The sequence below is a fragment of the Heteronotia binoei genome, chromosome 5 (genome assembly GCF_032191835.1).
Source record: "Heteronotia binoei isolate CCM8104 ecotype False Entrance Well chromosome 5, APGP_CSIRO_Hbin_v1, whole genome shotgun sequence".
Lineage (NCBI taxonomy): Eukaryota > Metazoa > Chordata > Lepidosauria > Squamata > Gekkonidae > Heteronotia > Heteronotia binoei.
In genome coordinates, this window is record NC_083227.1 from 113,835,278 (window position 1) to 113,862,536 (window position 27,259).

A 27,259-nucleotide genomic window follows, 5' to 3' on the forward strand; every position below is an offset into this window, starting at 1 on the left:
CCCATCAGTGAAGACTGTTTCTGTTACTTAAAGACAAAATTAACACACATCACTTGGATGACTTTTCATGAAAGTAAAAAGCTTCTAAGTGTATCTTAGAAGCACAGTCTAAAGCACTAACTTGACTATAGGCAGCAGAACAAAAGTTTGAGTCCAATGGCACTTTTAAGACCAACAAACTTTTATGTTGGGTATAAGCTATTGTGTGCATGCACACTTCTTCAGATACATATATAGTCTACTGCAGTATATTTTTGGCTTTTTCTTTTTTTTTTTTAAACTGGTCATGAAAAACTGGGCTTTTAGGGGGTAAGAGGGCAATGCAACCCTTAGAGAATTCTGACGTATCCTACTTTTGCTAGCCCCCCTCCTGAAATTCAATATAGCATCCTTCAACACTCCAGGTGCCAAATAATGAGTTATGAAAATTGTGGGATGCTGTCTGCTGATTCTAAACATACAAAAAAAGTTAAGACAGCGAAACAGAGCATACCTTTTTAATGTCTCTTTTAGCTTGCAAGCCCCAACCTCGGGCTAGCGTGCGGAAGATTTCTACTTCTGGGTACTGCCTCTTGGTGAAACACTGGTTTTGGCAGCGTTCCCCAGCTGGACATACCGCTGGATGACACTCATACAGCAACATGCGATTAATGCACTCTGAGTCTAGGCCACAGGGGTTTTCATCAGTTGCCTTGCAGTTGCAGCGTGGTATCTCAGATAGGTCTGCAGTGAAGATCTGCACTTTGCCTATAGGCCTGTTTATCTTTAAATACAAATGTACACCAAGTAAATAGACAAGTCTAGCTGTGTGACATTTAAAAAACCAAGCTTGGCTGGAGCAGCTGTCAGAACACTCAACTCAAAGCTATGGACATCAGAATGTGTGTGCATTTTAGTGACAGTTAAGTAACAATGGGCCCATATAGTACTTTTATATATACCTGATCAAGTGCCTTTGTTACAGAAAGTGAACACGCTTGAAGCTGCCTTCTACTAGGGTCATACCACTGCCATATCAAGGTCAATGTTGACTATTCTGAATGGCAGTGGCTCTTCAAGGTTTCAAAAAGAGGTTTTTTGCATTGTCAATTACATGATTCCTTAAACTGGAGGTGCCAAGAATTCAATTTGGGGTCTTCTCCATGCCAAACAGATGCTCTGCCACTGAGCTGTGGCCCTTCTCATATGTGCATCCTTCACTTCAATTATTATCTACAGAAATAGCTTTCAAAGCATAAGTCAGACCCTTGCAAGGGTGGTCACTTGTCAGCTCTATAGAGCCAAAAGACAAAATATTAATCCCTTCCTCTGAACAGGGCTGTATATTTTACTGGTTCATAGTATTCATGGTTCAATATAATGTAATTAACCTACACTGCAAAATGCAGTCTTGGAATCCGTGGCACCACTGGAAGCTGCTTTCATGGTTCATGACCTTAGAAAGGGACAAGTATCACAGTGAAAAGACTGTACAGATTTTATACACGGTGATGTGGTGGGAAAGGTGAGATACGGATTACAGAAAAGCAAGTAGAGCACACATGAAGAGTGTACCTCAATTAATATTAGTTGTGATTAAGTCTGATGCCAACACAAACGCTTAGCTATGACTATGGCCAAAAGGGAAAGTTTACAATCCCATGGCTTGTTTCTCTTAGCCAGGCTTGAGAGACTAGGAGCCTCGTGTCCACACAGGTCACAAGGTCTATCTTACCTTGATGTGTTTGTAAGGAGGAGGCTTCTTATCATTTTTTTTGTCTTCCTGTAGCTGCCTCAGTTCCTTCTGAGCCTTTAACTCTTCAAATCTTACAGCTGCTTCCTGCAGAGCTATATTAAGGAAAGGTTAAAATAAGATTTAAACGGACATGCAGCCATTTGTTTACGCTTTTCTGGTAGATGTACTACTCTTGATTTATTATTATATTTGAATTGAGCTACTTTCTAGTAGGCTTCTATTACCATTTATATTCATACCAGGGGGTGAATATAAAATCAGAAATCAGTAAAGAAACTTTTACTTAGAAAGGATTATTTAAAAAATTTTTGACCCTAAGATCAGTGAAAACATTCAGATTGTTGGAACCACTATCTTCTCATGTAAAGAGTGTACATCTCCTCCCCCCTCACCCCACCACTGAGCAGTTCCTTACATCCCTGGGAAAGTTTATTCCTGGGTTGCAGGATCTACAAGGAGTAACAGCAACTCATATTGGTGGGCTGCAAGGAGGAGAGGGAAGTAGACAAAATTATTTCCTCTTTCATCTGCACAGATCAGCTCTAGTTAGGGCTATTCCTGAAGTGTATCAATAGTTTTTTAAAAATCTGCTAAAAGCAATATCATAGCTCCTTGGGACTACAGCCTACGACACCTATGGTTGGCTTCAGTAGCTAAGTCACCATGCACTTAACAGCAGATCAGATTACTGCAATGTGTTCTATATAAAGGTAAAGGTAGCCCCCTGTGCAACCACCAGTCGTTTTCAACTCTGGGGTGACGTTGCTTTCACAACGTTTTCACAGCAGACTTTTTACGGGGTGGTTTGCCATTGCCTTCCCCAGTCATCTACACTTTCCCCCCAGCAAGCTGGGTACTCATTTGACCGACCTCGGAAGGATGGAAGGCTGAGTCAACCTGGAGCCGGCTACCTGAACCAGCTTCCACTAGGATCAAACTCATGTCGTGAGCAGAGGGTTCTGACTGCAGTACTGCAGCTTTGCCACTCTGTGCCACAGGGCTCATGAGTGTTCTGTATAGGGCTGCCCTAAGTATATTGGAGGGACCATATAAACTCAGGTTTGGTCCATCTATGCTGGCTCCCAATTTGTTCCCAAGTACAAGTCAAGGTGCTAGTATTGCCCTTTAAAGCTCTGTATGGTTTGAGACCAACATATCTGAAGGACTGCCTAAACTCCCTTATGAACCTATCCACCCACTATGGTCATCTTATAAGGACCTGCTTTGGGTTAGCAATCTTCCAAGCTTAGGGAGGTGGCAACCTGGGAGAAGGCTTTCTCAGCTATGGCACCAGGGAGATTCATCTGTCCCCTTCTGATGCCATCTTCCACCAGCAGGTGAATACTGTTTTGTTTTGTCATTCCTTCAGTGATTCCCTCCCACCTACCTCCCCAATAGTTTGATTATTACTTATGTCTGTGTATGTATTTTAGCTATGGCTTTGTTTTAATGCTTTGGTCCTGTTGTGATGGTTTTAAAAAATGATTTGTATTTATATTTTAACTTAGCTGCTTTAGTGGCCCTTGTGAGGGCAGATAGGTTGAATACAAATTATGTAAAATAAAATATGTAAAAGAAAACATTACCTTTCTTGTAAATGCCATCTACTCCTTTTGCCATCTTGTCCTTGCTGCTCACATCTCCTTCCATATAGGGGAACACTCGAGCCTGGTGTGTCCAAAGGTAATCATTTGATCCAAAAAACAACACAGGAAATTCACCAATGACGTGTTTCATCTTTTGAATGTTGACAGGAATGGTCCTAGGATGGCAAATCTCAGCAGGCCACCACCTGATATTTACAAAAAAAGCCAGGAACAATCAGTGAGTCCACGTACTTCCCAGAATTAATACTATTATTATTACTAGGAGTAAGGCCTGTTGTGAAGAAAAATACAATGGGCTCTAGAAGAAGGCTCTGGGTGAGTGCCCCCCCCCCCACACTTGCTGTCTTCCCAACCACTCAAGTGAAGGCATTCACTCCCCCCCCACCTCAAGGAGAGCTGATCTCTGCCATCTGGAGAGCAGTTGTAATTCTGAGTGATCTCCATCCCTCACCTGGAGATTGGCAACAGGAGGAAATGGCATTGTACTTGTCTGAGGTCCATCCCTCCTCAAACCCCACCCTCTCCAGGCCCAGGAATCTAACCTGGAGTTGGCAACCTTTATCTTTCAGCTTTCCATCGCCTTACCCCTTCCTGCAGCCTCTACATAGGAAAAGCACAGTCTTTCTGCACAGTGAGGGAGGAACCAAAGCAGCTTACATCATTCTCCCCCCCCTTTGATCTGAACAACAACCCTGTGAGGTATGTTAGGCTGGAAGTGTGTGACTGGTCCAAAATCACTCAGTCAGCTTCTACAGCAAGAACCTGGGTCTGGCAGACCCCACTCTGAAGTCTTAACTTGTATGTCCTCCTCAAACTCCACCACAGAATCTCCAGGGATTTCCCACCAACCTGGAAAGGTATCACTAAAGGCCTCTGGGTAAGTGCCCTCCCACCCTTGCTATCTTCCCACCCAAGTGAAGGCATTCACTCCCCCTCTCCTCCTGAAGGGGAGCGGATCTCTGTCATCTGGACTCCAGACAATAGATCTCTCTCCCCATCCTGGAGAAAATAACTGATTTGGAGGGTGGACTGTATGGCATTCTACTCCCCTGAGGCCTGAGTTGCCTAGCAACAGCCTCTGGCTAGCAATTCCCAGGTGGCAGCCATGTCTCTGGGAAAACACTCCCAGCAGGGTTTGGCCTCCCTGGCTATTTCTGTGGCCCTTGGAGGCTGTGTGTGCTGGGAGGACTTTTGTGAGTCTGCAGTAGCTTTGCAGCCATTTCTGGGGACAGTTGAGAGTAAGGACACAGAGAAGAGTTGGAGATGTGGCTGTCTCTGAGGTAAGACTGCTTTTGGCAGTGTTTCCAACAGTCCTGGGCCTGCAGAAGACAGGGACAGGACAGTCAGTCAATGGGAGGCCAGGGATAGCGACTGATGTGTGATGGGCAATAGTGTGTTTCCACAGTAACTCTATCTACTGATGGACGGCAGGCCTGACTGTGTCCCAGAAAATCTGGACCTGGCATTGCAAGCTGTGCCAGGATGGCTGAGGCTGAGTAGGTTGAAGTTCAATCCAGTGAAGACAGAGGTCCTTTGCCTGAGTTGGGGTGGTCTGGGAGGGGAAATCCCCCTACCAGCATTTAACGGTGCGCCATTGAAAATGGTGTGCAAGGTCAAGAGCTTGGGGTGCTGCTGGAGCCTGCTCTGTCAATGGAGGCCCAGATAACAGCCACTGCTAAATCCACCTTTTTTCCTCTTAGGTGGGCGAGGCAGCTGGTCCCCTTCCTGCAGTGTGGCAACCTAGCAACAGTGATCCATGCAACCGTCACCTCGAGGTTGGACTACTGTAATGCCCTCTACATGGGGTTGCCCCTGTGCCGAATCCAGAAACTACAGCTAGTGCAGAACGCAGCAGCCAGGCTGTTATTGGGGCTCTCTAGGTGGGAGCACATACAGCCGGGGCTGTGGAAACTGTCCTGGCTGCCAATAGTGTACCGGATTCGTTACAAGGTGCTGGTTATTACCTTTAAAGCCCTATATGGCCGAGGACCTGCCTACCTTAGGGACAGTCTCTCCCCATATATTCCCCAGAGGGTACTACGATCTGGTTCTCAAAACCTATTGGTAATCCCTGGGCCGAAGGAGGCCAAACTGAAAGTCACCAGAGAAAGGGCCTTCTCAATTACCACTGGTGGAACCAATTACCAGAAGAGGTGCGGGCCTTGCGGAACCTTCCCCAGTTCCCCAGGGCCTGCAAGACTACCCTCTTCCAGCTGGCTTTTACTTAATGTGGAATCTACTGTAGACGGAATACCGCCACCATGGAAAAAACTGAAAGATGTGTAACATCAAGATTTTAGCACCAAAATGAACTTGGATGGTTTTAATGTATATGGTTTTAAATGAATGATTTAGAATATGTATGTATGATTTATGATGTTTGTTTTAACTGCTGAAGTGTTTTATATTATGTTATGCTATATGAGCCGCCCTGTGCCTGCTTCGGCAGGGAGGGCGGGATATAAATAAATAAATAAATTATTAACAACTGCCAGAACTAAGGTTGGTTGCTTTTTACTGGCGGAATCAGCTTTGCTGGCTAGCAACAGCCACTTGGGCGGGAGAGAGGAGCAGACTGAACCAATGGCACACAGTGCTCTTGACTGATAATTTGACAGGCCAAAGGCTGATACCCCACAGTCCCACCGAACCCCAACCAATCAGGATGGTCAGATTTGCCAACACAACAGAAGAATTATTACTATAAGATTACTACTACTATTGTTGTTGTTATTTGTACCCCACCTTTCTCTCCAGTGCAGACCCAAAGTGATTTATATCATTCTCCTTTCCTCCAATTCTGTCCTCATGACAACCCTGTGAGGAAGGTTAGGCTCAGAGTGTGTGAGTGGCCCACAATCACCCCCTGCAATCATCCACGGCAGAGCTGGGATTCAATCTGTGTCTCCCAGATACTAGTCTGATACTCTTAACCATTAGACCACACTGGCTTTCTGTTCCCTAGATTAATCTTTGTAGCAGAGCCTCAGCTATGCAGTTGCTAACCATAACAAAGTTGCTATTCACATGGAAAGATGACTTTATACACTCTACCAACAATGTGGGAGAAACTGCAGGAACAACAGGTATACTAGCATTTGTGTGATTTATCACTATATTGCTTACCATTTATTAAAAACCCGCTGGCATTACCATAACCAGAGGAGCCAGATCAAGCTTTCACAATGATCAAAACATTTCCCACCTGTAACGCCCAACTTTCACCCAAACCACCTCCTTATAGTGGGGCTTCTTGCCGGCCTTGCAGTCGTTACAATACCAGCTCCCTTCAGGCATGTCGATGTTCAGACACTCCCGGTGGAATGCAGCAGGGCAAGATTCACAGCACAGAAGGCTCCCACCTGTGAAAAAAAAAAGATGACTTTGATGGAGACAAAGCCTCCTCCTGCTGTGTTCAACACTGAACTATATGCAGTTTCTTCCTTCCCATGCAAGAAATAGAAGCATCAGCAGTGCAAACTTCGAAATGGTATTTTCCCCCTTCAATAATGGCTCTTTAGATCTCAAACCCCATCATGGTTCTCAGGATGGGAAAATGGTCAGAATAGTATGAACTTTGGTGTTCTGTGCAGGACAATCTTTGATTTACAATTTTATTTCAGAGGCATCAAGGGTACTGACCCATACAATACACCAGTACTCAGTGCTCCCATACTTGTTCACCCAAAGCTACAGCCATAGGTGAGAACAATTCCCACCCCTCCCAAAAAATAAGCAGTTTGGGTTTCTTACAACTTTTCATTATTTTGGCACCTGGAGTGTTGAAAATTTAAAAAAATTAAAAATGATTTTAAAAAAAGCAACCTGCTATAGTGGGTTGTAATCCTGTTTTTTCCCCATCTCCCTTACTGCATAGCCATATTAAAGTTTTATTGGAACACATAACAGTAAACAATCAGGTGTTTTTCCTGCTGCGAGGTGAGTCTGTTTCCCTCCCATCTTCATTCCATGAAAGGGCTCAAGGACAGCCCCTGAACTGAATGCTGGTTGCCTCTGGTGGATTATCCACTTTGTCTCCCCCGCACCTGCCTTGTAAGTTTATCTGATCAAAGATTTCATCAGTACTTTACTTTGAAAAAAAAAACTACATCACGAAGGGTATGTGGGGCTTTATGACCAACAAAAGGAGCTAGCCAATCAGTACAGTGTACAGCAGGTTCATTGTCAGAATTATACACATATAATTATACAGGCAGCTCTTCAAGCTACCTGGATCTTCATTCTAGACTGCTGAGAACTCACCGATGTCTGTAGTGTGAAAGAACAAGGGGTTGGATCGTACAAACTGTCACTAGAAGGAGTTCATGGAACAGATTTCCCCCCTTCTCACTAACCCTACTCCCCCACCAAACTGTTCCTGAGCGTTCTTGGGAACAGAGTGGGATGCAGTGTAGTGGGTTGCAGCTTGAAAGGAAACTGGCAGGAGTTACCCTCGCTTCTCCTGTGAATAGAGTACTCAAGAAAAAAAAGAGCAACTTCTGTTGGTTCCACATCCTTGTCGCAGCCCTCAGAACTGCAACCCATCTTTTGTTTCTAAGGGTTCACCTGGGATTCTAGAGCTTGTTTTTTTTGGGGCAGGAAAAGGCTGCAGAAGGCCTCAGGGAAGAAAACCAATTCCAGGAACTGCTTCTGTTTATGATTTACAAAAGTTAACCTATTATTTCTGATGCTGTAAATTAAATCCTGATAAGCCAGGCACTGAAGTCTACTTCTACCAAGCCTGAGTGTGGAGAATATTCAAATGGAATTTTTCCTGCATATGCACAAACTTCTTCAACAGTGTCCTTCAGATGACAGTCATGGCAATACTACAATGCATCAATGCACAGCGTGTCTTACCTTCAGAACAGACGAAGCACCAGCTGACATTTACATGCTCATGGTTTCTGCAGCCTCTTCGAGGGGTAAAATGATTTGGGCAGATCATGCTATTGGAAGCAAGAATCACTGTCCCAGCAGCAAGGCAGAAATCATTTGAATGGTAGGCAACAGGACATCGAACACAACGCATCAAGCGACCTAGCAGAGGAACACATTGGAATTACAGGGGCTTTTAACCTGAAAAAAATTGTTAAGATTCACGCTTAAAAAGAAAATCAATCCCATGTTTAAAGTTCCCAACAAAAGCATAGATATTAAATAATGACTACACAGGAACTGGATTTAGAAAAAAGACTCCAGTTGTGGATATAGAAAATTACTGTACCTTTAGATGCAGACACATTTGTAGGGTTGGCTGCATGGCACGTCATACAGATGTGCAATGAACATCGAAAGCCCTTGTTCTGCATGACAGTGGGAGGATATTTCTGTATACATTCTTCATGATAGTACTTCCCACACAAAGGAAGCAAGCACCGCCTCACATTTTCTCCACTGCTCTTGCATACAAAGCATGTGTGCACCCCTGAAGGATAGGACAGTAAATGGAAGGGAACTACAGTCAAAATATAGAAGGAAGCAGAGTTCTAAGAAGCAAAAAAGCAGACATTTACAAGCAAGCAGTCTAGCTGTTTGCAGCTGGTTTCAAGAGCTGGACCTTTCTGTTTTTGTTTACAGTACAGCCATTTACTTGCTCCTTACAGCAAAGTCGCTCATTTCCCACAGGTTATTTATTATTAATTATTATTATTATTATTATTTGCCCAGTCTCTGCCCAGGCCAGGCTCTGGGCAATGTACATAAAATGGAATAATACATATATTTAAAAGTCTGAACAATACAGATTAAAAGAATACAAATTTCAAAAACCCCAATGGCATCCTGCTAAGAGTATTGTTCTTCCAGACTGTCAGAGCAGTGAATGCGCAGAGGGAGGGAAGAAAAAACTTCTGGGGGGAGGGGGATGGGGAAAAAGGAAGGTGCCAGCTGTCATCCATCAAAAGCCTGGTGGAACATTTCTGCTTTCCAGCCCCTGTGGAATTGCGTAAGGTCCCACAGGGCCCAGATGTCATCTGGCAGAGTGCTCCCCCATGTTAGGACAAGCCAGACCTGTTTAGGGCCAGGGATCACCAGTAGGTTACTACCAGCAGAGTGTAATGCTCTACCAGGGACATAACGGAGGAAATGGTCCTGCAGATACACTGGTCCCAGACTATTCAAGGCCTCAAAAGTCAGTACCTTGAATCTGACTCGGTACTCACACAAAAAAAGTAGCACAAAAGCAGAGTAAATTAGCAATGAGGTTTACCACCATCACCCGATGCATCTAAGAACTGTACCTGTGGAACACTCAGTGCAGATGAACTTGCCCTTGGGCATTTCTGAGAGCCCAAGACATTGCAGGTGGAATGCACCACAGCACTGAGCCTCACACAATAACAGCTCACCTGGTTTTTCACAGATCTGTAAGGAAGGGAAACAAAGCATTATCACAGAGTGATTTTAAAAAATGCACGGAAAATATATTGTTTGTGTTCTCTTCAGCTGAACTTTTTTTCAAATATGTTGAGCAAGCACATAGCCAAATCTGTGTGGCTTTTCACATGTGTGAAGGAAATCCCAATGATTCATCCAACTTCACAATTTCCACTCGAGATTTTCTAACAGATAAAATGCATTTGTGTTAGAGTTGGTGCCCTGTTTGCAAAACGTTTATTTCAGGGCAAAACAAAAAACTGAAACAAACCAACCCAGCCCAACATGAAACAAGAATGGGAGAATACTGGTTCTTATTAACATTATCTGTTTCCAAGTACTCTAGCCCATGGCATCTTCACAGTTAGCAGCATTCAAACTGAATGTCTTAAGATTTCCACCTGGCACACATTCTCCTTGAGGGCAGCTCCTCCTCCACGCTCTCCCTGCATCTTTTTGGATGAAGGCACTCCATGGTCATTTTCAGAGCCTTCTTCAGTAGTGTCCTTGGGGCTTCCTGCTGCCCCCTGAATAGCTCTATCTCCCTGTAAAAAAGAAAGCCAGGATTTTAAACAGTCAATTTTTTTTCTTCAGCCCCACATTCTCTAATGGGCTGCTGTTAGTGGGCTAAAAACATGGATGTTCTGCCAACCTGCTTGCTGAGCTGCATGCAACGCCTCTAGCCCTAATCACTCTGCCTGCAGAAGATGCCTCATGCTGTGGCACTAGCTCTCCTCACACTGCTCCAACTTTTAGGTTTCACTGGGGGAAAGAAACATTCTGAACTTTAATACAGCACATTAAATACAACTGTTTTGTTATCCTATTTCAGCTGCCTTACTGACTGGCCACACTGGAGAATGTCAATAATCCTTCCCCAAACCACCTCTGTATTGGGCAGACATTGTGAAATTGCAAATAATCATATATTTTTTCAAAGTCTTTACTTTTTCTGCTCATATGAATATTGCAGTCTGATTTTTAAAAGTTACACCCTACTGTATGAATAGGGCCACCAAGTAAATATATGAAACCTGGATTTATAGATTCCTTCCTGTTTGTCCTAAATCTTGGACAACTTTGTCCTAGTGATAGACTGAGGGAAAAACACAGTGCTGAATGTGGAACACCCACAAAACAGATAAACTATTTCACCTCTAACTATCAGGAATCTGAGGTAGGATTATGAATTAGAATACAAAGAACTGACAGCTTAGCACCACTTGCAAAAGAGAGTTTTTGTGCCTCCTTTGCACTGCAGAAAAAAAGGGGGCTCCCTGAGTTTAAGCAAAACTATACTATCAGAACATTTATATGTAATAGGAAAAACCTTTTGGCCTCTACTTCTGAGTAGACTCTACTTCTAAATAATCTAAGATGAACAATATAAATGTGCACAAAGGCACTTTAATATTCCAAAGCTTTAAACAGACTGCAATATGAAACACAAGCGTGCATGCAGGCACTCAGACATAACCTCTTTTCCCAAACAGTCTGCACTAAAATGAATTCAAACAATCTGCAGAAAAATAAATCAAAGTGCACACAGGCACTTTTTGAAAGTTAAGAGTCTGCTATTGACTCATAAACCAAAATCATGAGAAAACAGCCTGTAATTTATTATTTCATCCAGATTGCATGCGGGTACTTTAAGAAACAAATTATCCCACTTCACAGTCTTGTACATTCAGTCCACTATTGTTTCAGTGAGGTATAGGATAAAGAATAAGTTCATCCACATAAAGGCAGTTCACATTAGCCGGTGTCAAATGTTTCATTGCCTTTTTCAAGACTGATAGCTTTTAAGGGAACCCAAAAATCCTATCTCTTCCTCACAAGGCTCTAGCTCATTCTTTATAAAGACGGAGTGGGTTCTCCTGGTTTTGGTTTATGAATCAATGAATCTTAACCTTCAAAAAAAGCCTGCATGCACTTTAAAAGTGCCTGTGTGCACTTTGATTTATTTTTCTGCAGACTGTTTGAATTCATTTTAGTGCAGACTGTTTGGGAACAGAGGTTATGTCTAAGTGCCTGCATGCACTCTTGTGTTTCATATTGCAGTCTGTTTAAAAGTAGAAGCTTTGGAATATTAAAGTGACTTTGTGCACATTTATATTGTTCATCTTAGATTACTTAGAAGTAGAGTCTACTCAGAAGTAGAGGCCAAAAGATTTTTCCTATTACATATAAATGTTCTGATAGTATAGTTTCACCCTGATGTTTCTTCTATTATCTTTTCCACTGCAGCCTAATTCGTTATCAATAAACTGAGGAACATCATAGGATGCTTGCCATGGGAAGGGGGAATTAGTAAAAAAAAAAAAAATCACTTCCCCATCTGTGCAAGCAGAGGTGTCCATCTACTTGCAGAAGGGGGAAATCTGGATCCAACTCAATGACTGAACCATTCCTTAAAAGATACCTTTTAAAATGCAGAATAATCCAGTAAAGTTCATTGCATCAGAATTTGCCATGATCCAACATAAAAAGCAGCAAAACCTGAGCTTCCAAAGTGAACTACTAGTTCAGAGGTAAAATTTCTTCAAGTCTGGAAAGAGCTTTTAAAAAAAATTTCTTTTGCTACACAGTGGAGTGTTCCAAAGTTTGTTTACGCTACTTTCAAAAGAAAAGAAGTTTAAAGTATTGTTTCACACAGTTTGGAGAGCCCACAGCTTAGAAGTACCTCTGAGTTTGGGGTTTCTCCCAGGACATCTTCACCCTTCTCTTTTTTATTTGGAACTGCAGACAGAGTTCGCCACTGCCGCTTTCGCTTTCTCTGTTTTGCTGGAGCCTTTTCAGGAACTGTAGCAAGGCAGAGGGCATGATTTAAGATCATGACAGAAATAGCTGAATTGTGAGACAATATGGATATTGTCATGTCTCAGACTTAAACACACCAGAATCCAGCATTCGCCATCTTGTATAATGACACTGAGCACACTACAGCCAGCCTGCCTAACCCTCCATTACACTCAGAATCAGTGCATGCAAACTGTCCCAGAGCGGCACAAATTATAAAAAATGTGATCAGGATATTAGCATCAAACACAATATTCTCTTTATTGCCAATAGTTGAAAGGCAGAGCTGGTATGTTTATAAAGAATTCCATTTCAATATGTTCCTCTGTACAGCACACAAGAAAGCAGAAGGACATATACTGGAGAATTTCTCATCCTTGTGATCATTAAAAAAAGCATGATTGCTTTTCTGAAACTGAAGACTGAGAAAGCCACTCAAAGCATCATCTATTGCTGTCTTCTAGTCATTTTCCTCTATGTTTTTCATTACTAGCCCTAAGCAGCTATTGCTAAGATTTCCATGTAAGGGTAGAATTTACATTCTTTGCATTGTAGTCTATTCTCAACAGCTAACATCCATTTTTTAATACAGCATCTTGTGACATTTTAAAGATAACTAATTTAATGTGGCATACACTTTTTTCAGCCACAGAGCACTTCATCATATGCATGGAGGTGAATCTGTGAATTACTATAATCTACTGAGATTTCAGACTGTATTGTCAGTGAGACAAATAAAACCAAAAAAATCAGAAGACTGACATTATTACTGAGTATCTCACCAAAACATCAGTAGGAATTAACTCAACTTAAGGTATGTATACTGTGCAAAATAAATTGGTACAATTGTAAAACTTATTTTTATAGTCAAAGCAGCCCTTTCCCTTAAGTTGGTGTAGTGGTTAAGTGTGCGGACTCTTATCTGAGAGAACTGGGTTTGATTACCCACTCCTCCACTTGCACCTGCTGGAATGGCCTTGGGTCAGCCATAGCTCTGGCAGAGGTTGTCCTTGAAAGGGCAGCTGCTGTGAGAGCCCTCTCAGCCCCACCCACCTCACAGGGTGTCTGTTGTGGGGGAGGGAGATAAAGGAGATTGTGAGCCGCTCTGAGACTCTTCGGAGTGGAGGGTGGGATATAAATCCAATATCATATTATTATTATTATTATTATTATTTAGCATTAATTATTTTACTGCAGTATTTTTTAGGTTTTGCAGAAAAGCTTAAACAAAAACTTTATAAATCTTTACCAGAAACTATGAACCATTTGCTTATATTGATTATTAGCCACCCTGAGTCCACTTGCGGAGAGGGCGGGTTAGAAATAGAAAGTAATAAATAAATAAAATAAATAAATTATATCTCATCTGACTGGTTACTTATTGTGACTGAAGAATCTTGCTTAGTTTTTGCTCACTGCATAGGAAACTGCTTGCTTCATTCTACAGAACTCAAGTAAGACCTACCTTCACCTGTATCCAGAAACTGAGGTGTGGAATACAACTCAGACATTTCAGTATCCAAAGGACCAGCCTCAGAACACTGTGGATAAGTAAGAATAACAGTTTACCATCTAAATTCATATTCCACCAAGGTGATGTGTTTCTCTGTGCTCACCTCAACTGCAATTCTACTTGAACATATTTACAATTCAATATTACAAATAGCTTCTCAAATTACTTTAACTAGAAAGATGAGAAGACTACTCAAAGAATGGTAACAGAAAAATATATGTAAGTCAAATGTGATTCTAACAGATTTCTGATACTGTGAAGGACTAGAAGTATCATCACCATACAAAGCATGTAGAGGGGTCCTAAGCGAACTACAAAACATTATTCCATTCTCACATTTTAACAGATATCAGCCAATACACGTACACTTGGCGATGTGGTTGTCCCATATTACAGGAGAGTCTCATATTACAAGAGACAACTTAAAAATGTTAAAGAACCAGAATAAGATGGTTTTCCTTATTGAGTTGTTATTCTGGCACAGAATAAGTTCATGGAGTACAACTCTTTTGACATCTAGCATGTACTGATGTTATTTTTTATTCCCACAAATGCAAAGAAAAACTAGGACATTTCACACCATAGGCTGTACTCCTCATAAAAAAACCATTCATTAAACTACCTAAAGAAATAATATTAGGCCACTAAGAAATGATCTAACATGCAGCTGAGATGAATGAAGGTTGAGTCTAAAAAGGATTTGTGGGTTGTAGTTTGGCCATTATAAAAGATACACAGATTCAAAGGCTTACATGACTAATACAAACCCAGTATGGATAGTAGCTTTTTTTTTTTTAAAGAAAAACCCACAATGGGTAATTCACAGATAAAGTTCTGAATTACTTTACAGATCAGGCCTGTAGCTGTGGGAGAAGGGCTGTCCCCTGACTTCCAACAGGCCGGTGGCCCCGACTCAGGGCCCCCAACCTTCCACTCTGCCTGCCGCTTGCCCCACCACCACTGCGGCCTCCCTCCCTTCCAACCTCACCATTCAAATTGCATGTGGGTGGGGGCAGCAGGAGCATCCACTGGCCTCCTGCACAATTTAAATGTCCTGCCGATCAGCAGAGCTTTTAAATTGTGTTGGAGGCTGATGGCAACTGCTCCTACTGCCCCTTCCACACACAATTTGAATGATGGGGGAGAGGCACCGGCAATGAGAATGGCTGCTTGAGGGACCAGCTGTGGCCACCGCCTCCCTCCCTTGCCCCTTCCATCCCTGGTTGCTCTTGCTGCTGCCATGGCCTCCCTCCCTTCCATTGAAATTGCAGCCATTGCAGCCTCCCATGCAATTTAAAGGTCCACCAATCAGTTGATCGGTGGGGCCTTTAAATTCCATGGGAGAGCACTGCCAGCTGCTCCTATCCCTCCCATACAATATTTCAGTGCTGGGGATGGATGGGAGGGAGGTCGCAGCTGGGGAAGGGAGGGGTGAGAGAGCCAAGGAGGAGGAGGGGCTTCTCTCCATGGCTTTCCGAGGCTGGGTAGCTCTGACTGGCCAGTCATCGTTGGGATCAGGGGGACAGGGCCATCCAGAGCCCCAACCTGCCATGGCCCAGCAGCAGGAAGGCATGGTGAAGGGAAGCCAGAGGGACAGAAGGAGCTGCTCACTGAGAAGGGAAGAGGAGGTGGGGAGGGGGAGGCTGTGGGACAGTGAGCTGGCAGCCTTCCTTCTCAAGTGGTGCCGGGGGGGAGGGAAGGACACAGGGTTGGGGCTGCTAAATGCTCTCTGAAAAAATGTAAGCCTCCGCCCCAGTTCTTCAAATCTTGGATATGGATCTATTACAGATTCAATTCTTTTACACCCCATGGGCATAGCAGACCTTTATATTCTAGCTCACACTTAGAAGCTGAATGAAAGAATGTACCTTCTTTATAGAAGTCCACTCTCTCTTTGGTATGAATGTGGTATCCAAATCATTGGATTCCAAGAGTTTTTTTGTTGGCTTCCTCTGACGCTTGCTCTCAAAGCTCCCTGCAACAAAGATGCAAGTCAGTCATTCTCCCTACAACATACAAACAAGAACTGTAAGCATCAAAACAACCATGACGAGTTTAATGGACTTAGAAGAATGTAACTCTGTTTAGAATGACATCATAAGCGAAATATATCATGCATATCCATCAGCTGGCTTGGTGGCCCTTGTAATAGCAGACAGAACACAAATTTTGTAAACAAAACATATCTATTCATCTTCAGGCTTAATGTACTCAATTTTGCCAGCTATTCTCCCTTCTCTTGTAGCATCATTGAGTTTGCTTCTCTTTGATTCATTCAAACTGATTAAATCATACATATGTTACTAGCCTAGTAAAATATTTGGGTATCTCCTTTGCAAGTATGAATTGTAAGTTATTTCAAAATAACTATGTTAAAATTTGGAATGAAATTTAAAAAAATATGTTGAGATGGGATAAGGTCCAACTATCACTTTTGGGGGTAAATATCTGAGATTAAGATGAATGTTTTACCAAGATTATTTTTATTTCAGGCAATTCCAGTTCTGACAACAGATGTACCATTAAAACAATGATGGAAAAGGATATCTAGATTTGTTCATCTGGCTTCTGTTTAACTATGGCCTTATATTCTGTTTGCACCCCTCCTTTCAATCACCTGTATAGTAGTGCTAGGTGTTTGATGGTAAAAGGCCATTTTAAAAGCCCTCAGAATATAGAATCACCATATATTTTACGTAAATTTGAAGAAATGTAGATGTGGAAACCAGCTATTTTAAAATGTGGCTGCTATCCTAAATTACTTCCCACTAGGGCTCAGATATTCTCTCCACACCTTGCCTCAACAGTTCTGAGCAAATAATTTTCTCAGCGTTCCTTCCCCATTCTGTTCTTTCTACTTTGTTTCCACCATCTTTATAATATGGAGTTAAAGTACCTGTTTGAATACTAAAATAACACATTCAGTACAAAAGCAAATTAAGAACATGGATTGCAAATTAAATAGACTGTGGTGTTTTCAGGACGTTTCCAGCTTTTTCAGGCCCATTTGAATCCTCTCTCTAGGATAACCAGAGCTTCTGTGTACTTTTAACAGCTGTATAAAAGAGGGAATTTTTATAGGTTCAACTTTTTTCTCCCATGAAACAAGCCATCGCATTCCTTTTCTTCTGCATAACCATTAAGGAACTCTGTCCTTTGCAGTGTGTATTTTCCTATTTGTTTACCCTAAGAAATCAATCTCTAAATGCTGATGATGCTACATCCCATTTGCAATCTCAACAACCCACTTCCAGTCCCAGCCAATCAGCTTAAATTTCACAGTATAGCAGACTGAGGGTTGGCTGCGCTTGGACTGGTTGAATAACCAGTCTACATAGGATTGTACTGTGTGTGACACTGGAGTAATCACTTTGTTGGCCTAGCCCAGTGTTTCCCAAAGTGGGTGATATTGCCCCCTGGGGGGGGCTGGAATGATCCGGGGGTGGTGGTGGTGGTAGTAGCCTTGGGTGCAATTGGGGTGCGATGAATAAAAATAAGGGGGTGGTGGAAGCATAAAGGAAGGAGAAAGGTGTCAAAACATCATGTTTCTAGGAGGGGTTCAGAATTTCTAATTTACAAATTTCTAATTAACAAAATTAGAGGGTTTCTTTTTAAGAACATAAGAACATAAGAGAAGCCATGTTGGATCAGGCCAATGGCCCATCCAGTCCAACACTCTGTGTCACACAATGGCCAAAAATTTTTTATATATACACACACACACACACTGTGGCTAAAAGCCACTGATGGACCTCTGCTCCATATTTTTATCTAACCCCTCTTGAAGCTGGCTATGCTTGTATCTGCTACCACCTCCTGTCTGCTACTTAGTGTGAGTTCACCCAATTAGACTAGTAATGAGGACCAGAACTCCTTCCAATTATAATATAAGGATGCAGTTTATTTACAAGACACCTCTATTTAAAAAAGAGGTGTACAAACAAGAAACACAATAACAAAAAACCTTACTAGTCTATCCTAGCCAATACTTGCTACAGCTAGCAGCTTCTCAAGGTTGCTTGCAGTTTCTCTCTCAGCAATACAGTTCAAGTCAGGACAGGGGAAGCATTGAGGCAATTGCATAAACTTCTCTGAAGAATTCCGACCTGTAGCTTTCTCCTCACAAGGTTTTCTGCAGAACGTCAAGCTTCTTACAGTCCTCTGGTTACCAGCAGTGTTCCCTCTAAGCTGAGTTAGCATGAGCTCGCTCACTGATTTTTAGCCTCCAGCTCACAGATTTTTGTCTTAGCTCAGGAAGGATGACCCCAGAGCACACTAATTTATGCAGTAGCTCACAACTTTAATGCCAGTAGCTCACAAAGTAGAATTTTTGCTCACAAGACTCTGCAGCTTAGAGGGAACAGTGGTTACCAGGTAGTTGCTTCTGTTGATTTCAGTCAACTGCAATGCCCCAGACACAGAGTGTCTTCTGTAGGACCAGCACATGGGAGAAGGCAGGGTAAGCGACCACCTAGGGTGCCACCCAGCCAGGGGGTAACGCTGGACACCCCCTTACTCCCCCTTCCCATGTGGCACGATTGTGCCAGCCAGCAGGCAAGCTGAGAGTCCTGGATGGCGCTGCTGCGCCACTGCTTTTTTTTGCAGGGAAAACATTTCCTGTGCTTGTCGGAGGCTTCCAAGGAAGCCTCCAAAGAGTGCCCCATTTTACGGCTACCTGCTGCTTTTGGGTTGAAAGAGGCTCAGTGGTGGCACCTTCCCATTGCACTAGCTGGAGCTGAAGATTTCCAGGGGGGTGCTGAGGATTTTTATTTCTGAAAAGGGGGCGTTAAGCCAAATAAATTTGGAACCTCTGGCCTAGCCTATCTCATAGGGTTGTGGGATGGAGACAATGGGATTACACTACTCTCAGGTTTTCCCATGAAAACTTGGAATTACAAATGCAACAAATCGCTGTCAGCTCTCTGGCATCTCTCATGAAAATCATTTAAGGCCAATGGAAGAACTTCTTGCAGTGCCATGAATATTAAATGCTCTTATTTTATTTTGTAGTGAATGTAAAAACCACATTAAAATGATGTGCCAGTTTTAGCACACTCTTAAAAGTTTTACCACTGCATGAAGTGGTAGCTGGCAGTGTCTGATGTCCTCACTTTTGCACACAGTAGTAGCAAGGGACTGTATTGTTCCCTCAAATATTGTTGTCCTGAGAGTAATATCTACAAACAATACTAATATGAACACCTGGAATATCCAGGAAGGGAGATCATTCTGGAATACCCTTAGAAGAACCTAGAGACATGTCCACGTAAACATTACTTGTGGGGTGGGGATGTACTTGAGTACAGACACACAGCAGGAAGAAACTCACATGTGACACTAGATCAAAACTGGATTTATGGCAGTCCTATACAAGAGAACACACACAGAATACATACTAATTTCTATCAGAAATACAAACTGTACATAACTCACCTGATTTCACCAACTGCTCCTCTCCCTGCGAAGGGGAAACAGCTGCAGTTTCCAACACATTTGGTGAAGACAATGTCAACACAGGCATTTCAGACCTTGGTTCCATGGAATCAGGCCCAGGGTCATCTGTCAGACAACGTTCAGCTTCAAGGATTGGGGGAGATTCTTTAGACGAAGAAGCAGGTGAAACCGAATCCATGAATTTCTTCTCTAGATGTTTATTCTGACTTTGCTTGCCACTGCTGCAATCCTGTTTGCTTTCAGGCTTTTCTACAGAACTTGCCTAGTAGCAGCCATATATACAAATAGAGAAAACTTAAGGATCTGGTTCAACATTTGGATCCTGTGCAGGCAAAGGATACTAAGGAGGAGTACAGCCTGTTCAGGGATATGGCAACATTTCTGCAATAGGTTAACTATCAATTGGAAGTAAAATCAGTCAGCCTTGCATGATTAGCAAAGTGATGACTGGTAGTTGTTGCATGTTTATTCTTATTGACTTCAATAACAAAAAAACTATCTTCAGGATCCTTCTTTACAGCACCCTCTTGCACTCCCTAATAAGCCACTTCTAATAGAGGCAACTACCAAAAGCATTGATGTGAAGCTACAGATAACAGGAATCCCCATGCCCATTTGTACATGCACACATAGGCCTTGCTGGATCTCAGCCCGCTTTTTAAAATACCCATGAGAATTTTGTAAAAACCCTAGTTAGATGTTTCTATAGTTTTCACGAAGTTCCCACCACATTTCAGTTGTGTAGTACACTCACCTTCCGAAATGAGTCCCGGCTCTTCTTTTTTTTCTTAGGTGCAAATATATGATCATATTCTTCTGCATATTCCAGAAGCCGTTTACTTGGCTTTCTAAGGCGTTTCTTTTCTGACTCTGCTACTGAGAAAAAGGAAAGAAAGCTTCAGGGTTAGCCTTTTGAGAAAAGAAAAGGTCCTGGAAGGGAATTCTCCACTGTGAACTGGTTCTGCTGATGCCTGTTTTCAGGAGTCTGCAACAAGAGGCCACTATAAGACTCTGAGGAGCATTTTAGCATTTGATTGTCCTTGACATTATTACTATAATGAAGGTTTTTAAATAGAGAAAAAAAAATCAAATTCTTAAGAAGCAGCACATCCCTCTTGATAGTCATATGAACAATCTTCCCTAAATGTTGTCTCCTCTTTAGCAGAACTCCACACCATGTTACATGCAAATTCCTCCCCTCCCAGGGGAGCCAACCACTTCTTCTTCATAATTACAAAACTGTGGACAGCTACAAATAATTTGCCATCAGCATCTTTATGGCATCCACAGCTCCTGCTAGTCTGGTTGCCCTAAGTTTGAATCCAACACTTTTGGACAGTGAATTCTACTGATCTGGCCCTACCATATGAATCAAGCAGACAGAAACAAGATGAGAGCCTAGAGCTCCAAGGCTTGTGATTTAATTCCTGCCTAAGTCATGTCTGTGCTATTATCTTCACACTTACAGAATACAGGGACCCCTCTAAGACCTCAGTACAGAAGAGGAAGCAGGCATATCCTGTATTTTATCTTGGGCCATTTTTAACCAGCTAATCTCCAGCTAGGATGGCACAATGAACCCACTGAGAGCATTAAAATAGAGTAAGAGTCCAGTAGCACCTTAAAAGATTAACACAATTTGTGGTAGGGTATGACCTTTCATGAATCACTGCACACTTCTTCAGAGCATGTTATTCTTCTGTTTATCACATCCTTTCTCCTTTTTAAAAGCACTGGCTGATCGCCACTGCTACAAAACCTGGCCAAAATGCCACTTTGAAAAACAGGAAGTATTAACATACACTGTATATAAAGAGATAGGTTGCAGCACTGGAAACAGATTTAAAATAGTTGATACTACATGTGATAAAATAAAATAAAGTTGATGTCTTGATTAAATGCTCAGATATTCTCTTTTCACTTTAGGAAAATAGTAAGCAGAATGTGAGTACACTGACATTAACAAACCATCTTTACTGCTAATGGAACAAACCCTTCCACCTGTGTGCTTGTTCTTCTTGCAAACCACCAATTATTTAGTTACTTTCAATTTAGTACAAACCAGTTTATAACTGCAACTGAATCAGCAAACTATGTTTGTTCTTCTGCTCTAAACAAGGATTGCAAATCAGCTTCAAAACATATACACCTTAGTTTGATGGTACAGGTGAATGGCAAACTATGAATTGTGTTAAACTGGATATCATTGATTGACTCCAATTATGTGAAAGGAGTAAGAGAGTGCATGAGCACAAACCTTACCCCTTTGGTACCAAGCCATGCTTTTGAATTATACACGAGTTAAGCCTGTCTGAATCACAATACTACGATCTAAAGTGATTTAATACATCAAAGTACCACTGTGAACTAGCATTTATCTTGAACCTTAGAAAGCTGTGCTTCCCAGCTCAGCCAGGGATACCACAGAGTCTGTGGCACAGACCATTTAGCAAGTTAATTTCTAGCAACTCATCTGTAAATGGAGCACAAGGAAGATCTCAAATACAGGCAATTAGTAGTCCAAGGGTGGTGTAATACTGTTTGGTCGCCCCAACTTCCTATCATACTAGTTTTTGGCTGTTCCTGCCAGACTTGGGGTTCAAGGGAAGATGATGTGAAGGATAAAGAGCCTCTGCTTCCTTTCTCACCTTGGTATTGGCCTCTACTCTGAGTATGCATAGGCTTACAATACAGGAGAGGCACGGATCAGGAGTCATTTCTGTGCTTAATTAAGCCGGCCAAAAGAGAAAGACATAAGCATTTCTATCTTTGCCTCAGTTTCAAAATTCTATTACCTGTCAATGGGGTACTTTATAGTACATCCTTTGTGTCTGTCACATAGTAACTACCCTGGCATTTAAAATTATTGCCTGGCAGAATTCTTGGGTTGTATCTTGTGGACATGTTCCTTGTGGAAGCAGATTTTTCTCCACCTCTTTCTCATAACAGCCTCTTATGGCACTCCCCCACCCCACAAAGACATTGCTGGGAGAAGCAGAAAGCTACACAGGTCAGGAAGCTACAGTGAGGAGAGAAACAGGGGATAGATCACTCCTCGGTTTAATCAGTAGAACAGCAGTAGGATATAACCTACAATTGCTTCATTTTTTGCTTCTACATCTTAAAATTTGTTATGGCTTGTGGCTGAGACGAACAGCCTTGAACCAAATATACAAGTTGTCATGATAAAACTATGAAATACTCAGCATGTTACAATGATAAATGCAAATTACTGATCAATAATAAGAGAACTAGTAATAAAAAGGCATACAACAGCAGCAATGTAAATACTAATACTGTAGTCCTGAAATCCACTATGTCCTGGACCTTTTTTAATTTCATCAGCATTTATTTGGCTCATTATGAACTTTTTTTCATCCATTGAATAATCCTTCCTGGCTCCTAAATGATGAACCTAACATTTGACTTCTGAAGCCAAACAGCTGCTTTACTAACAGCTAACGGATTTAATCCGTGGCATTTCTAGATAAAGGATATTGGTAATTTTCCTATGTTACAATCTTATGCAGAGTTACTCCATTCTAAATCCATAGGCTTCAAGGTTTAGGCAAGAGTAATTATGCATAAGAATGAAACGTTACGGTCAAGGTATGTGTTTAATTCTCTTACCTTGCACAGAGAACTAAGACTGGGGAGTCAAACTCTAAGCTATAGTTCCGGAACTTTACTTCCCCCCTCCCCATTTATTGCAGTGAAATGATGCCCAACTAATTCTCATTGTTCTTGCCTATTAGGTCTCCCTTGGTTTGTGGCCCCACACAGGCCTGCACTCCCACACTGATTTCTGTTTAGCAGAGGCATATAGCATATAACTGTTCTACTTCCCTACATCTACCGGTGTGCTTACCAGCTTTAGCACTGCTTTGGTTAAAACGCTGCCATCGCTTTTTGGGTGCTACGTGGCTTACATCTTTAGGCTCATCACTCAAGGAGCCTTCTTTATTCAGTCCTGAATCCAACTCTAGGCACTCCCCATTTTCAAGGGAGCTGCAGCTCTCTCTTTTTTTATCAGATTCTGACTTCATTCTTATATGAACTAAACTGCCATCAGAGGAACTTGCAGAGTCTTCATCAGGGGATTGTCCCATCAACTCCCAAGATACCTTCCTCACAATATCTTCCTTGTCAATTTTTAGAGGCCTAACAACTGATCCTTGAGTAGTTCTATGCTGACGGGGCATACCCTCAGCTGTACTGGATAATCGGATTAGTGACTTGCTCTTTGAAGTTGCATTAGCTACTAGTTTGGACAGATGCTTAGATTTTGGACAGCTGCGCCATGTGGTGCAGTTTGTACCAGAAACAGTAGCATTTGTGAGTTCTCTTTTGTTAGCACCAGGATCGATCAACTTGGTTGCGATACCATGTGAAAAAGAGGACTGACCTTCTTTGGGTTTTTGACACTCTGGTTCTTGGACACTATCTTGTTTTTTTTCTAATTTATGAGAGGATCCCATTGTAGGCAAAGATGTCAAATCACTTGGAGTGTTACTTCCAGAACTATCACCGCTGTTAGGACTCCTATAAGATACTATGTTCTGAGTAGTCATTATTTGTTTCTCTTTTGTCTTACTATCATGCATATCCTTGATCATCATTAATAAGGTGCTGAATTTATAATCGGGCTCAATAGGCAAGTGATTCTGCCCAGAGACAGAGGAAAAGAGCAAGGGCCCTGTGGTCTTAGCTGGCCCACAGTCTTTAGCTTCAGCTTTCATGGGCCTATAAGACAGCTCCTTCAGTTCTGAAAGCACGTGCTTCACTACTGCCGTTTCTATTTCAGCAGAATCACGGGATTTCTCATTTGGGCTGTTCAGCAGTTTTGGGGCATCGACCTTCCCACTTTTGGCAGGTGTATCTAAATGAGACTCAGGAGAACCTTTGGCAGCAGGAAAGCAGCATTTGGGGCTACATTCATCTTCTTTAAGAGAAGAGTCTGTCCCAGCAGCAGTTCCTTTATGTTTGCATTTTGTACTTCTGAGCTGAGGCTGTTTTGTATCCATTTGACATGTAAACCCTTTGCTTTGGAGTGTAGTGTGCTTATCTACAAGGGTTAGATTGTCACTCCTGTAAACTGAAGCCACCTCAGCTGCAAGGGAGAGCTCATGGAATTCCTCACCTCCTGCTTCAACATTGGTATTTATATCTAGAGAGCCTTCCAGAGGTTTGCAACTTCTATTGATGGGTTTTGAGACATAGGAAGAACATTTAATGTTTCTTTGCCCCGAAGACATTTCCTTCCCTCTGTAATTTACAGAATCACCATTTTTCAGGACAGTATGGGCTGCTGCTGCTGCTATACTTTGGTCAAGAGGGTCTAGATCACAGGAACCATTATCTGATGAATCAGATTCCATTTGTTTCTCTGTTCCAGCATCAACTGCAGAATAGTGTTGCTGTAGTTTTGAACTGCACATAAAGCCTGTTAGGTTTTTCTTTTTCTTTAAGTCTGCTTTGGGTGTCTCCTGCTGGCAGTCTCTATCAGAGACCTTATATTCGGTTTTCACAGATTTCTTGTCAAATTGTCTCTCCCCAAAAGAAGAGAGCAAGTAGTTTTCCACAGTGCCTTTGGATCCCATTAGGCTCTTTGCTATCCTGCACAGTTCATGAGAAGCCTGTTTATCTGGCAGATCTGAAGTAATCATGTTTTTAACTTTATTCACTGGCACTTTCCCCCCACTGTCTCTCTTGGATGCCTCCAGTTTGGTGCTACTTTTTCTTATTCTAGCTCTCCTCCTCATATCAGAACTTTTATTTATTCGCAATTTGGATGTCTTTGTCTTCTCATCAATGGAATGTTTAGAATCCAATGCCAATGACCTAAAACATCCATTCAGTTGCTTGCACTCTTCACTTAAGGAGCCATTGGTACAAAATCCCATTAAATGCATGTCCTTGTCTTTTTCATTGTCTGGATGACCAGAAGTCTGGCTGCATTTCTGAGTATCACTCTGCTTGAGACATTCGTTTGCAAGTCCAACACTTATCTCCCATTTAGCCATAAATTTCTTGGGAACCTTAAAGAGAGACAGAGGGAAACAAAGAAGTCAGAAAACAAATATTTATACCATACAAAAGAACAATATTATACAAAGAGGTGAACATTATTTCCCTTCACAGAATCTAACAAAGGTAATTGCAGTTCATGATTCAAAGCAGGATTAAGAAAATATCCAAACTTCTCCACAAATTCTCACATTAGAATTAGGATGGTTCTAGCCATGGGCTGAGACAATCCTACAGAGCTAGTTGTCTGGGCACCAAATGATTTCACAGCAGCACCTGAGAACTGGGAATATTAATTTAACACTGACATCTAAAATATGAAGCAGATCCCTAAAAGAATCCAAACAATTGACTAAGCTTTTGTAAATAGTTTTCTAGCCCTGCCTGTTTTATACAATATATGCCCTATCAGGTGAAAAATTTTATCCATTATTAACACTGAGACACATCCTCAAAAGCTGTCAGTTTTATTCATTTTAATGCACTATTCCCAGGCAAGCCAACACAGACAAACTAATGCATAAAATCTTTTTTATTTTATATATTTATAGATAGATACACACACAAACATATCTGCTGCCTCGCAGGCCTGATCACAATATAAACTCCCTCAGGATTGTTTTGAAATGTTGTAGGCATGATCCAGACCAAGTGTTTTGGTCTCCCATTTATTTCAAGAAAAGCAGTATGGTATGGCCTGAAATCTCTGCAGCTGAAATTAACTGAGTTTAAAAACTGTTTAACTTTGGATGGCTCATAGCTCATGCTTTGTACTCAGATAGGGACTCCCAAGAGCAACATACAGAAAAGCAAGAGCTTTACCTTGTGCTTGTAGCCCTTTTCTTTTTGTTTCCCTCTTCTCCGAAGGACAGGCAATTCTTCAAATTGATGTCTTCCTTCAAAAACTACAATAGCTTTTCCTACAACCCAGGCTCTTTCAGATGATTCTCCCAAGGCTTCCACATAATACTCCCGATATGGTCTACGATTGGAAACTATTGAAACAAAATTAACAAGGTGTAGGAATGAAAGTGCATAAATGTCCCAAATGAAACTTGCCTCTTTGTTAAAATTCAGGTAACAACTGCCTTAGAAAGCTATAGCTAAGAGTTGCGGAATAAACAATGTATTTATTAAATAAATTCCTATATCTCAGATTTTGGCAGGGGTTTCTGGATGTCCAACTTGACTGCTGCCTCCACTTTACTTCTTGAATAAATCAAAGGCTTCAGTGAGCTCAGGAGTGGTTATCTTAGGACAGACAACAAATTGTGTGAATGGATCCCGAGCAAAAACGTCATATGAATAAAAACACAAAATGTGTTTTGTCTTTAAATGCATCGCTTTGCACATTCTACAGGCTCCTCTCAGATTATGTTGGGATATTATATGAACAGCTGCCATACTTTGTTGCTGAGGGAGGCGTTCAGATTCAGCTATAAGTTTATTTCAGAAAGAGTTTTACACTTTGAAATGTTCTAGGTAAGAGTTCTCTAAGAATAGCTCTTAGAGATGTAATTTCATATGCACATCACTGGTATCCAGAAAGGCAATTTTTAAGTCTTGAAAATAATGTTTAGATAACGAATGACAATAAAAGGAAAATATGAAGGAGACAAAGCTACAGGAATTCTTGGCCCCCTTTCTACCTGCATCCCAACCTGAAAGATGCTGGTAGTGGGGCTAGGAAAGTATATGCTTCTTGTCACTGGTGTTGTGCAATGTCAGGTCTATTAACAATGAGAT

General features: G+C 41.8%; 1 protein-coding gene across 10 annotated transcripts in view; it reads right to left on the minus strand.

Moving 5' to 3' along the window:
• Window positions 1–27,259, minus strand: part of NSD1 (nuclear receptor binding SET domain protein 1) — an 89,199-nt gene that overhangs the window by 13,976 nt on the left and 47,964 nt on the right. For 5 of the 10 annotated variants that reach the window (XM_060240173.1, XM_060240172.1, XM_060240170.1 and 2 more), the window contains 15 exons: window positions 26,336–26,508; window positions 23,355–25,524; window positions 20,241–20,362; window positions 19,466–19,748; window positions 15,901–16,007; window positions 13,985–14,060; window positions 12,404–12,522; window positions 10,122–10,265; window positions 9,585–9,708; window positions 8,570–8,770; window positions 8,203–8,382; window positions 6,548–6,704; window positions 3,322–3,527; window positions 1,715–1,827; window positions 494–763 (listed from right to left, as the gene is read on the minus strand). In XM_060240173.1, coding sequence (XP_060096156.1) covers window positions 494–763; window positions 1,715–1,827; window positions 3,322–3,527; window positions 6,548–6,704; window positions 8,203–8,382; window positions 8,570–8,770; window positions 9,585–9,708; window positions 10,122–10,265; window positions 12,404–12,522; window positions 13,985–14,060; window positions 15,901–16,007; window positions 19,466–19,748; window positions 20,241–20,362; window positions 23,355–25,524; window positions 26,336–26,508 — 4,445 coding nt within the window. The remainder of the gene's footprint in view (window positions 1–493; window positions 764–1,714; window positions 1,828–3,321; window positions 3,528–6,547; window positions 6,705–8,202; window positions 8,383–8,569; window positions 8,771–9,584; window positions 9,709–10,121; window positions 10,266–12,403; window positions 12,523–13,984; window positions 14,061–15,900; window positions 16,008–19,465; window positions 19,749–20,240; window positions 20,363–23,354; window positions 25,525–26,335; window positions 26,509–27,259) is intronic. The other 5 variants (XM_060240174.1, XM_060240177.1, XM_060240176.1 and 2 more) reach the window with 5 other exon arrangements.